The sequence below is a fragment of the Poecilia reticulata genome, unplaced genomic scaffold (assembly GCF_000633615.1).
Source record: "Poecilia reticulata strain Guanapo unplaced genomic scaffold, Guppy_female_1.0+MT scaffold_190, whole genome shotgun sequence".
Taxonomy (NCBI): domain Eukaryota; kingdom Metazoa; phylum Chordata; class Actinopteri; order Cyprinodontiformes; family Poeciliidae; genus Poecilia; species Poecilia reticulata.
Genome location: NW_007615019.1, coordinates 229056 through 240672, shown reverse-complemented (window position 1 = coordinate 240672; position 11617 = coordinate 229056). Strand labels below are relative to the sequence as shown.

General features: G+C 49.1%; 3 protein-coding genes across 5 annotated transcripts in view; 2 read left to right on the top strand and 1 right to left on the bottom strand.

The window, feature by feature from the left end:
* Nucleotides 1–133: 133 nt before the first annotated feature.
* Nucleotides 134–7827, bottom strand: eci2 (enoyl-CoA delta isomerase 2). Of its 2 annotated transcripts, none has more exons than XM_008402156.1 (11): nucleotides 7676–7827; nucleotides 4748–4806; nucleotides 4563–4666; nucleotides 3014–3112; nucleotides 2640–2831; nucleotides 2480–2549; nucleotides 2135–2237; nucleotides 1499–1619; nucleotides 1175–1264; nucleotides 927–1070; nucleotides 134–536 (listed from the first exon to the last, which is right to left on the bottom strand). In XM_008402156.1, the coding sequence occupies exons 1-11, from the start codon at nucleotides 7729–7731 to the stop codon at nucleotides 381–383; spliced, it is 1194 nt and encodes a 397-aa protein (XP_008400378.1). In that variant the 5' UTR covers nucleotides 7732–7827; the 3' UTR covers nucleotides 134–380. The 2 variants fall into 2 exon arrangements, with proteins under 2 accessions (XP_008400378.1, XP_008400379.1); XM_008402157.2 differs by lacking the exon at nucleotides 7676–7827 and adding an exon at nucleotides 5291–5512.
* Nucleotides 7828–7964: 137 nt separating this feature from the next.
* Nucleotides 7965–10509, top strand: rheb (Ras homolog, mTORC1 binding). Of its 2 annotated transcripts, none has more exons than XM_008402158.2 (4): nucleotides 7965–8128; nucleotides 8413–8916; nucleotides 8996–9191; nucleotides 9268–10509. In XM_008402158.2, exons 2-4 carry the CDS (start codon nucleotides 8642–8644, stop codon nucleotides 9454–9456), a joined length of 660 nt encoding a protein of 219 aa, XP_008400380.1. In that variant the 5' UTR covers nucleotides 7965–8128; nucleotides 8413–8641; the 3' UTR covers nucleotides 9457–10509. The 2 variants fall into 2 exon arrangements, with proteins under 2 accessions (XP_008400380.1, XP_008400381.1); XM_008402159.2 differs by having other exon boundaries at nucleotides 7965–8190.
* Nucleotides 10510–11379: 870 nt separating this feature from the next.
* Nucleotides 11380–11617, top strand: part of crygn2 (crystallin, gamma N2) — a 3391-nt gene continuing 3153 nt past the window's right edge. Inside the window, 1 exon segment of the mRNA NM_001297443.1 lies at nucleotides 11380–11443. Coding sequence (NP_001284372.1) covers nucleotides 11423–11443 — 21 coding nt within the window. The 5' untranslated portion in view covers nucleotides 11380–11422.

The window sequence follows — 11617 nt, the reverse complement described above, 5'->3', positions numbered from 1 at the left end:
AGCTCTGACCTTTAGCTCTGACCTTTAGCTCTGACCTCCAGCTTAGCTCTGACCTTTAGCTCTGACCTCCAGCAGGAATAAACCGTCTGATCATTTCATCAGATTATTGAGGAATATTAAAACAGAGACATGATTCTTCACTGATTCATCATTTATTGATCTATTATCAGAAATAAATTCAGGGTCGATCAACACAGATCATTCTGAAAAAGTTTAAAATCATCAGTGTTTCAACTCCAGTCCAGAACCGGAACCGGATCAGAACCTCCTCTGGATCAGATTCTCTAAACGAAGTCAGAATGAAAAATCGACGTCATGAAGACGAGTCCATCATCCGCTCTTCCTCTTCCTCCCAGAACCGGCCGGGTTCTGCCGGTCCCTCACAGTTTGGCTTTGGCCTGGAAGAAGCTCATGACGGCGCTGAAGCATTCCTCTGAGGTCCAGCGCTCCATCAGCCGCTCCACCTCGGCGTCGTTGACGGCGTAGAGACGTTCCTTCTCCACGGACCGGACCAGCTGTTTGGACAGCGCCAGGGTCTGATGGACAGAGACGCTGCTGTTAGAACCCGGACATCCTCCAGAACCTTAGTCCAGCTACTGGTGTCAGCAGAGCTCGTCCTTCCACTTAATTTTATCCACTTGGTGGAATGAGACCAAAGCTAAGAAGCCCTCAGCATGATGCTGCCGCCGCCATGTTAGAGCAGTGCTGGCCGGATCCAGTCGATGGTCCTGGAGAACCAGCAGGTGTCATCATCTGGTCAGAACATGATCTGACCTCAGTGTTTCTATTTGACCCACATGGTTCTGCTCCTGAGCTTCAGGAGAACCAAAGTATTAGCGATTAGCAGAACCAGCAGAATGTTCTGGTCCAGATGCAGACCAGTGGTGGGTTGGAAATGATCCGGGTCACCAACCAGCGGTGCTCACCTGGGGAGGCAGCCGGGCGTAGGCCTTGAGCCGGGTCCAGACCTCGGACTGGAAGCTGCTGTCGGGGAAAACCTCTGTGACCAGACCCAGTTCACAGGCCTGGCGGGCCGACAGCTTCTTATTGAACAGCAACATCTCACTGGCCTGCAGGGACAGACGGGGACAGACAGGGACGGGGACAGGGACAGACAGTCAGTCAGTCCGATGACCCGGCAGCAGCTCCTGGTTCTGGTGGTCCGCGCCGGTACCTTGTTGGGGCCCATTATCCTGGGGAAGGTGTAGGAGGAGCAGCCCTCGGCGCTCTGACCCAGCTGGGTGAAGGGCGTGTGGAAGGTGGCCTGAGAAACATCAACACGGTTCCCATGGAAACGGGTCAGAACAGGAAACTAAACTGGACTTCCTCCCCATCGCGTCCTCATCTCTATTCCAGGAATTCTGGAAAACTAGGACTAACTTTACCAAAATAAAATGTGTCTACTGTCGTTAGAGCACAGCGCCACCATCTGGTAACTAAGAAACAAACATGTAAAGGATAACGGAACCCGACCCTTTGGGTCAGCGTGTTTCTGTACCCGCTCTGTGGCGTAGATCAGGTCACACAGTCCCAGCACGGTGACGGCGATCCCTACAGCCGGGCCGTTCACCACGGCAACCAGAGGCTTCGGGAAGTCGATGTACGCCCTGACGTACTTCCTGAGGAAACAGACACAGGTGCTGCAGTCAGGAGGTGACATGAAGAACCCCATCTGAGCTGACGGCTCCGGAGGCCTGACCCGGGACGTTTGGATACCGGGCTGAACAGAACCCTCAGGTTATTCTGGTTCTGCTCAATTAGTGGTGAAAAACCCGACGCTGCAGCTCAGTGAAGGTTCTGATTGGACAACAGATTATAGAAGAACACGGACTTGTGAGGGCAGAAAACAGGAGGCTGCTGCCCCCTGCTGGCCTGAGGGAAATGACAGGTTTTACAGTTATCTGATTCAAACAAAGCTGCTTTAACATTTTCCTGATATATTAAAGTTTTTATCAAAGCTGCAGATGGAATCCTCTCTGCTCCTGATTCAGTTCTGCCTGAGAACCGAAACACTGAGACAGTCGACATTTAAAACTGACAGAAATCAAACGTCGGGTTGAGTGTCAGCCAGTGAAACGTCCTGGAGCAGCAGGTTTTCTCTCTGCAGCTCAGAGGAACCTCAGGTGTTGCCCACCTGAGCAGCTCTGCTCCCTGCCTGGCCATCTCCTGGACGCCTCCCTCTGGGACCTTGGTGAAGGTGGACAGGTCGTTCCCGCTGCAGTAAAAGTCTCCAGCTCCTTCAGAGAGGAAACAACAAACCGAGAGGAAGTGATCAGACCAGCGTCCTGCTGCTGCTGTTCTGGTTGTTTACATCTTATAAGGCTCCATTCATTCCAGTAATCTTTTATAACTGGGCCGTCCCAGAAGGCATGAGGGTGGTTTGCGTTTTGATTTCTACATTTTCCCCAACATGCAGGAGGATTTCCATCTCAGAGGCATTTCTGAGCAGGTGTTCTGCAGCCCGTCTGTCTGGCTTCACCTGTGAACACGGCGAACTTTGACTCGTCTTTAGCCGCCTGCTCCAGAGCTGCTATGATCTCGTTGTACATCTGAAAGAAGAAATTAGGGCAACAGGAAGTGAACCAGCAGGAAATGACGTCACATGACATCATCAGGGCTTCCTGGCTTCACCTGCTGACCTCAGGTGTGATGGCGTTCTTCTTGGCCGGTCGGTTCAGTTTGATGGTGGTGATGTCATCGTCCGTAGAGACCAACAGCGTCTCGTATGTGGCTCCACCCCCAACAGGCGCTGCAGCCACCTGGGCGGAGCTTCCTCCCTCTGCCTCCACCAGGGAGCCAATCAGGTTGCAGTACTGCTCCCTGGCTTCATCCTGACAGGTAGAAACCTTAACTGTCAGGAAAGTTCTGATCTGCTGGTTGTTTTGCAAATGGTCCAGAACTAACGGGACATTCTGACCGTACAGAAAAGAAACAATCCTAACATAACAGGAAGTTTATGAGTTGAAGCTTCAGCAGCAGAACGATGGATCCGATCAGAACCACAGAGTCATACCTGAGAGATGGAGCCCAGAGATTTCCACGCATCCCATTTGACCTTGTTCACAAAGTCCAGCATTCCTGGTTTAGGAGTGTTGCAGGGACCCTGAGAGGCCTGGAGGAGGAGGAGGAGCTGTTACTATGGTAACACACAGACGGTGAAGTGTCGACCTCTAAAAGCGTTTATGTACAGACGTATTGATGCTTGCAGCGCCCCCTGCTGCTTCTGTCTGAACTAAACTCAAGTTTCCTTCCAGGCCTGGAGTGAAAAGGAACCATGAGAACCATGGTTTCTTTTCCATGGTGGTTTCGTGCCATCCCTAAAAAGATAACACCCTGGGTGTTTGCCCATATTGCTCATGTCAGAAACCACCACTGTCTGCACCATTAAACATAGCAATAGAGACAATGTTACGGTAAATAATGCTCAACTATGACCACTGACCAAGGAGCAACAAGCAAGAAGTCACCAACCACAAGGTGCTCACCATGACTGTTCTCTCTCTCTCTCCCGCTACATGAAGCCAGGCAGTCTGACACCATGGCAGACATTACAGCTGCCACTTTGAACAAAAACAATCACGGAGCAATGTGCATGCTCTGCGTGCTCTTTCGTTCTTGTGTTGTATTTAATTTGTTAATTAAAAAATATCAATGTACATAAATAAAATAATGATAGCTACTGCAGTGTACGCAGAGCATTACAAGAACAAAGAACAGCTCTCAGTGACACTCCAGTCCTATCTAATAAGTAAAGAGACGAGCACAAGAATCGTTCTGCTCCTGAATGTCGCATCACTGCATTGCAGACTTTTGGACACAGCGTTGTCCCATATATGCAACAAGTCAGTCAACATCTCTGCACAATAATTCAGAGCAGTGAGTGAGAACTTTTTTTCATCACAATGCTTATGTGTCTCTGTACAGCTAGCTTTGCTAACATCACGTCAACAGAGCTTATCTTCTTTGAGCTACTTTTCTAAGTGATGAAAAAAGTTAGACCTAGTCTCCACCGTGTGTGAAAGCGAAGCGCTGCTGAGTTTAGCTGTGGCCATCGGATTTCTGATGATTTATGCAGCTTTATTCTATTACTGACGATTAGACAGATCTTCTGCCGCTGAGAGAAAACCACTGCGCATGTCTGGAGCCGCGTGCGAGTGAAAGGTGGGGAGTAACAGAAACACGTTATTGGTTGGATTTTAATTGGTGCGTTTTGCATCCCCTGAAAACAAAGATGTTAACAAATAAACTGGACAGTTTGCTGAACGTTTAGTGACATTTTCACAGTTGCGGTCTCGACTGGTCTTGAAATAAAATGCAGAGTCCTCAGCGCCTGAGACCGAGACCATCATAAAATGGTCTCCAGACCAAGACCGATCTCGAGTACTACAACACTGCTGGATGACCGATTAGCATCAGATGAACTGCAGATGCTGCTGACCTTTAAATGTTTAATGATCTTTGGTTCTGAAAAGGTTCTGATACTGACAGCATGCAGGACCCTCCAGAACCTTCATGACCCGGGAACAGGTTGGGGAAGGTCTTCATCTCCAGAACCTCCTCACCTGCTTGAACAGAGCGTAGATCTTCAGCTTGACCTCGTTCCCCGGATCCTTCTTCAGCGCCGACAGTTTGCTCTTCGCCTGTTCAAACTGCTCCACCGTCGCACCTGAGGACACACAGCCAATCAGAGAACACCTTCTTCTCGCCACACCTGAGTGGAATCATCCTGGATCCGCTGCAGACCCACCCATCATAGGAGACGCTGTGGTCTGGAATGTCAGACTGGGAACTCTGGTCCTGAGCAAACTGGGGATCACAGAGACGTCCAGAGCTTTAAATTAGGACACATTTAGCTTTTATATGCATCAGTGACGTGCGGTGAGGTTCATCGCTGGTGACGCTCTGACTTACGACTATATAGACACCATGCATGTAATTGGACGTATGGAAATGTCGCGCATGCGTACAACGCTGGGGGGGGGCGAAAAGACTAATATTTTACATGTCATCCATAGCCGCGTTAACTCAATGAAACTTAGAAATGTAGGTATTAATTTCGTGCTATGATCCACAGCAAAGGGACAGAGAGGAAGCACTTCAGCCAAGCTACACGCAGACTCGTTGCCATAGCAACTGACAACAATGCCGCTTCATGTTTTAGGATTTAACACCAAAAAAAAACTAGATTAGCTACCGATTCTACTTTACTGAATTATTTAAACATTAACTGTGGCCCACAAAACGCACATTTAATTTAAAACCTAAACAAAACATCTTATATCTGTCTTACCTTCACGTATCAATGAAATCCACGCGCCGCTAATTCTGTATAAAATATCCGTTCATCCAAAGCCAAGTTTATCCTCCATGTCTTTTCTACTCGGTTTAAATGTCATCAAACTGTCTGGAAGTAAAACCTTCAGCTCCGGTGTTTGTCTAACTTTAGTTATCATCTCCTGCTTCAGTTGAAACTTTAGAAAACTGTTTAAGTGTAGAAATGTATCTTTCATGTTGAAGAGAGAAGAAAACAAATATATGGCTGTACTTTACTTATTTACTGTGTGGCTAGCTCCATGGCTAGCTCRCTGTGTCTTACTCTGCAGTTGTGCAGTCACAATATCTGGGATCATGAGCGCCCCCAGCGGTGAGACAGGAGAACTGCCTGCCTCACCTCCAGTCTGTTCTCTGCCGTTTCTTATCGCTCCTCCCCACACAAAACACGATACACGCACAGTTAGTGACAAAAACACTGTACATTAAATACATAAGCGAAATTATGGAAAATCAGTCCATATATAATATGTTTCTCAGCCATTTTATTTCCGGCGTACAAACAGGACGAACATGCTGTCATATAATGGCAGCCAGTGCAGTTAGCCAGAGGTTGATCAATCCCAGGTGAGGCTCAGCTGCTGCTGCCTCACCTGCTTCACGTCTGAGGATTTGAATGGGAAAAAACTAGTGATTTTGAAGAAAAAATAATCAGAATTGGTTAAGCTAAGTAAAAAATAGATACTTTATAGTACAAACCACAGGGTGAAAATAGCATAAATGATTATTATTATATATGTACCGATCAGGTTTTTTCCTGCCGATACCAATACCGATCACCCATGAGGGCCGATCACTGATACCGATCACATAATAATAATTATTATTTTTTTATCATAAACACTACCGGTTACATTATGTGGATAAAGGAACCATGAATTCACCTTAATTTAGACAAAAACTTGTTTTTAATAACTTTTTCCAAGAAGAAAACTAAACAAAACAGACATTGTGCAAATTGTCCTGTTATCAATAATACCATCTTTAACAGACTGATAACATATGGAGGCTCTGAAGAGCCAAAATAAAACCTCAACATTGCCAAAAGATTAAAGTATAAAACTTAACATTCAAAGGCAAATACAGGTTCCATTACAATAAACAATCCAGAGTTACTGAATGAAAACTTCCTGTTAGCATGGTGGCTAGCTGATTACTGCTAGCTCTGAGTGGCTGTTTCTGACTGAGTAATTATGCAGAGCAGGGAGGAGATCGATTATTTTTTAGAGATTATCTGCCTCATGTTAGAACAGCGAAAGTTTTAATACGTATGTAAAATGTATTTTTTTAGGTTAGATGCTGCAGCTTTAAGCAGAGGTTCGGTGTGAGAGTCACTACCAGGTGGAGCAGAAGCGGCGCTCCGTCTGTGAAATATTACTACCTGTAGCGTAGCAGCGGTTCAACAGCGAGAGCAGAACCAGCGTCTTACATCGCAGCTCCAAGACTTAAATCATTTTATTTGTTTAGCTTTCTGACCGTCATGCTAATCCGGGTGAGTGTTTGYAGCTGTGCTGCTTTACCTGCTATCTGATCCTCCATATGTCTTTTTACTGCAGTGAGCCTCGATGTAGCCAAACTCTGTCAGGTATAACATTGTTTTTATCCCATATTAGCTTCATTGTGTTGATGCATTTTGACCTGCTTCAATTTTCCGCCGCAACACGCAAACTTCCCCATTCACTCAGTGCGTYATAGTTATAGTTCCACATCGCTTAGGATTTGTTGCTGCGCGTTTGCAGAGTGAAGGAAAGAGGACACCAGCTGCACAGGCAGGCTGAGAAATGAGATGCAGGTGATCGGCAACAAGAGCCAATGATCGCCGATCATCGATCATAGACTTTTTCACGAAAATCGGCCGATTATGATCGGTGGCCGATCGATCGGCTCACCTCTAATTATTATATATTATTTTTCCATGATGACAGGTGAGGCTCTGCCTCCCCTGCCCCACATCACTGATATATATATATATATATGTATATATATATTTGTCTAATCAAACATTACTTTTCACCCCCTGCCTGTAATACCACTGCGTTCTGCCTTAGGGCCGCGACCCCCATGTTGAAGACCTGAATCCAGACTGTCAGTTTTTTTTTTTTTTGCTTAGGGTTTACTATCCGGGGCAAAGGTCACTGGTCTTTCTGTAGTTTCAGGTCATAAAGTGTGACTGTAACTAATCTATGAAGACAAATCATTTTAATCCACCTTCAGCTCTCAGAGATTTGGTTCTGGTTCTGGTTCTGGTTCATTTAACTCTGACTCTTGAGTCATTCCGGTTAAACTTCAAACATCGCGATAACTGACTTGACGGACAGAGACATGGTCATCATTTTAATGTTACCTGTTTAGCTTAGCAAAGCGCCACACAGAGCAGCTCTTCAGGGCGGCAGCGGCCATCTAAATCCGGGTTCCGGTCCAAAGTTCGAGAGGACAGGCAGAGAAACGGAGGAGAGCTAGCCCTACAGAAGCTAGCTGCGGCTAATGAAGAGATCCCGCCCACGCCACCGGGTTCTGAGCTGCTATTGGTTAAAGGAAGTGTAGCAAACTCCGGTTTGTCCAATGGTCAGAGGGCGTTCCCTCGGCACCAAACAGAACCCAGGAGGCTGCTTAAAGCCCGCCCTCTTGGTTCCGAGCGACCAATGGCTGCCGCGGTCTCATTAATTATGCGGTGGGTCCAGGATGCTCCAGCAGAAAGACGATGCAGAGGTTCTGAGGTTCCGAAAAGTCCAACTGGATGTCCAGATGAGACCATGCCGCCGCCAGAAGACCGCTGCGCTGGGCTACAGGTTGGTGGGTAAGTCCAGAACCACCCGAACCGGGCAGAACCAGGCCGTTAGAATCAGCCTCCAGGTTCTGGTAGGATTAATATCTGTCCTGTCTGATGTCCAGATGAAGCCGCCCGGAACCAAAGATGGGCTCTTTTACAGTTTATGGTGTAGAACCAGAACCCGTCTGACCCAGAACTTTGTCTCTGCTGGCAGCCAATCAGGTGTGGTCCTGATGCGGCTGAGAGCAGAGTGGTCCAGAACCGGTCCAAAGCACATCTAAACTGGGTCCAGAACTTCTCTCACCATCCAGTTTGTGGATTCCTACGATCCCACCTTCTCTGGACCAGAACCAGAACCGCCAGCGGATCTCTGAAGGTTTTCTGTCTTTCACCATGACGGTCAGGTGACAGGTGAGGGCTTCTCTGGGTGATTTCTCCTCTGACCTCTGACCTCCTGCTGAGCGGACGCTGCTGTGTCCCTCAGAGCTGCACCGTCAACGTCAAGGTAGGACCTGCTGTTGATGCCAGATCCCGGTTCTGATGCAGTGGGCCGCTACTGGTTCTGGGTTTGGTACCAGATGTCCCCCTGGCCACCAGAACATCCGGTACCGGTTCCACCCTAACGGTTCTGTTGTGCCTGTGCGGCTTCCAGGTGGTCCAGGTGGTCCACGAGACGTGGGGAACGTCCAGTACGCAAACCCAAACGGTTCTGATCCACCGGGCCGGAGGAACCGGGTCCGACTGGACTCTCTGGTGTGTTTCTGCAGGAAACCCATCATCCTGATGGGCAACAAGAAGAACCTGCACATGGAGAGGTATCAGAACCAGAACCCAAAGCAGATGGTTCTGCTGGTTCAGAACCATCTGCTCAACACCTGCTGTGGCCTTCCTCAGGGTTCTGGGCTGTGGTTCTGTTTGGGCCCAGTTTAAGGAGCCGGTCTGGAACAGAACCTGGAGGAAGTCCACCAGCAGGAGGAACATGAGTCCATCTAACAGAACCTGTTCTGGTTCTGCAAGCTCCAAGGAGGGCAAAGCTCTGACCGGGTCGTGGAGCGCCGCCTTCCTGGAGTCTCCAGCCAAAGATCACCAGGTGAGGCTGATGGTTCTGCTGTCTGAGCAGAACCATCAGAACCATCAGAACCTCCTGACGGTGTGCTGCTCCTCAGATGGCGGTGGAGGTGATCCGGAGGATGGTTCTGGAGGTGGAGCAGGTGGAGGGCGGTCTCCCAGGAGGTTCTGTTGACCCGTCGGGCCCACTGGACTCTGCTCCTTCCAGAACCACAGCAGATCCGGTTCCTCCGCTCAGATCGGAGCAGATTTATCCGACAGTCGGCTTCCTGAGCTCTGAGGGTTGAGCTGCTGGACTCGGAGCTTAAATTCAGTGATTTTTACATGAAGTCTGGTTTGCAGCTGGTTGCATGGCAACAATCAGCTGGAGGAAAAGTCAGAATTTTAAATATTCTCTGCTGATTTTGTGTTTTTAATTTGATTTCATATCTATGTAACTCACCACCTGCTGGTTTCTGAGCGCCACCCGCTGGCAGGAAGGAGGAACTGCAGGACAGACGTTAAACAGACGTGTGGGCGGAGCCTCAGCTCACCTGGAAACCAGAACCCAGGTGGTTCTGGTTCCAATTTTATCTCCATGGTTGAGTCATGTCTTCAGGTTCTCCTGAACGGGACTGAACCGGACCTCTGACCCGGATCAGCTTTGTTCGGTTCTGTTTGGATAAACCCAGAATCAGCTGAGATGTTGCAGAACTCTAAAGGGAGAACCAGAACCAGAACCGGTTACAGAACCAGAGATCATCACCAACTGGACCGTCCGGACCCGGGTCAGACAGAGCAGGTCGTACGTCGTCACGGCGACGGTTTTCCAGCTGACGTTCTGCTGAAGCTGCTCGTCTTCAGAGGAAGGAGTCAGAGACGTTAGAAAGACGTTACTACAAAATAAAAGCATAGAAGAACATTAAAGGCACATAAAACCTTTGATGAAGGAAATGAATCATGTTGGATGGAGGAAAATCAGCTGCTTTGAATATTACGGTTCTTTAACTTCACATGATCAGAATCCAACCTAATGAAACACATCGTCCTGTCAGCAGGTGACCAGCCTGATGGTGACTCAGTGATTATCGATTATCGGTCGATTATCGGTCGATTATCAGTCCTGAACCCGGAGGAGGAGGAGCTGATTGGAGTCCAGCTCTGATGGTCAGTCGGTCTGTGACTCGGATTTATCTAGCAGAACCGAGCCACTCAGAACCGAGAGGCTCGGAACCGAGACGCTCAGAACCGAGCCACTCAGAACCGAGAGGCTCGGAACCGAGACGCTCAGAACCGAGTCGCTCAGAACCGAGACGCTCAGAACCGAGCAGCTCAGAACCGAGCAGCTCAGAACCGAGCCGCTCAGAACCGAGAGGCTCAGAACCGAGCAGCTCAGAACCGAGCCGCTCAGAACCGAGCCGCTCAGAACCGAGCAGCTCAGAACCGACTCAGAACAGAGAGGCTCGGAACCGAGTCGCTCAGAACCAAGTCGCTCAGAACCGAGACGCTCAGAACCGAGCAGCTCAGAACCGAGCCGCTCAGAACCGAGCCGCTCAGAACCGAGCAGCACCTCGTTGAAACCAGAATTACTGAGGTTGTCGGTTCTAAACGTTTTGGGTTTTGGTGATCGGAGGCTTCAGTTTGTCAGCTGCTGATGATTCAGTCACGGCTGATCAGCGGCGGCTCGGTACCAGACCCGCCTGGACAACCGAGCGGTTCTGGTTCTGGTGTTCAGCACCACAAGTGTCCAGTAATAAAGCTGTGACCTGGTTCTGGATGATGGACCGCCAGCAGGGGGCAGCAGCGGCCCAGAAGCTGTTCCGTCTTCAGCCAGAACCTGCCGGTTCTGACCCAGTGGACTCTGACCAGAACACAGGTTCTGATCGGGTCCACAGGAGAAACCGTCCATCCAGAACCAGAACCAGACAACCACTTCCTGTCATGGACTGGAGACAGAGTGGACACTGTCCCCCAGTCGAGGGACGGACGGATGTTTTTGGTGAATAATAAACATGTTGTGGATTTTCTGACCTCTGACCTCAGTGACATCATCTGATCCGATCCGTCAGAACGTCTCTGTCCCTCCGTCCCCCCGTCCCTCCGTCCCATTGACCAGTAAAGCTGCCCCTCCCAGCAGTTTCCATTGAGTCGGCGAGCAGCAGAATCAGCAGCCGACTCAGCAGAACCTTTTGGAGCAGAACGTATAAATTGGGCCGTCCAACTTTCTCTCTGCGACACTCAGTGTGTGGTTGAGGGACCGATTGGACCAGAAACATGTCGCAGTACTCTGGAAAGGTGAGTAACTGGTACCGGCACCGGCCGGTCCGGGTCTGGGTCGGTCAGAGGGATTAACACCTCAGGAAAATTCATGCAATACAGCAACAGCTCACTGGACCAGAACAGCTCACTGGATCAGAACCAGAATCAGTCAGTTCCAGAACCAGAACCGCTCACTGGATCAGAGCCAGT

What these genes read in the sequence shown, in the direction of transcription:
- eci2 (XM_008402156.1), bottom strand. Translation starts at nt 7,731, where the DNA reads ATGGCCGCTGCCGCCCTGAAGAGCTGCTCTGTGTGGCGCTTTGCTAAG. An exon ending in AGAACGCCATCACACCTGAG is followed by an intron (nt 2,550 to 2,639) that starts GTCAGCAGGTGA and finishes TTCTTCTTTCAG; the next exon opens with ATGTACAACGAGATCATAGC. An exon ending in TGATCTACGCCACAGAGCGG is followed by an intron (nt 1,265 to 1,498) that starts GTACAGAAACAC and finishes GATGTTTCTCAG; the next exon opens with GCCACCTTCCACACGCCCTT.
- rheb (XM_008402158.2), top strand. Translation starts at nt 8,642, where the DNA reads ATGCAGTGGGCCGCTACTGGTTCTGGGTTTGGTACCAGATGTCCCCCT. An exon ending in AAGAACCTGCACATGGAGAG is followed by an intron (nt 8,917 to 8,995) that starts GTATCAGAACCA and finishes GGCCTTCCTCAG; the next exon opens with GGTTCTGGGCTGTGGTTCTG. An exon ending in CTCCAGCCAAAGATCACCAG is followed by an intron (nt 9,192 to 9,267) that starts GTGAGGCTGATG and finishes GCTGCTCCTCAG; the next exon opens with ATGGCGGTGGAGGTGATCCG.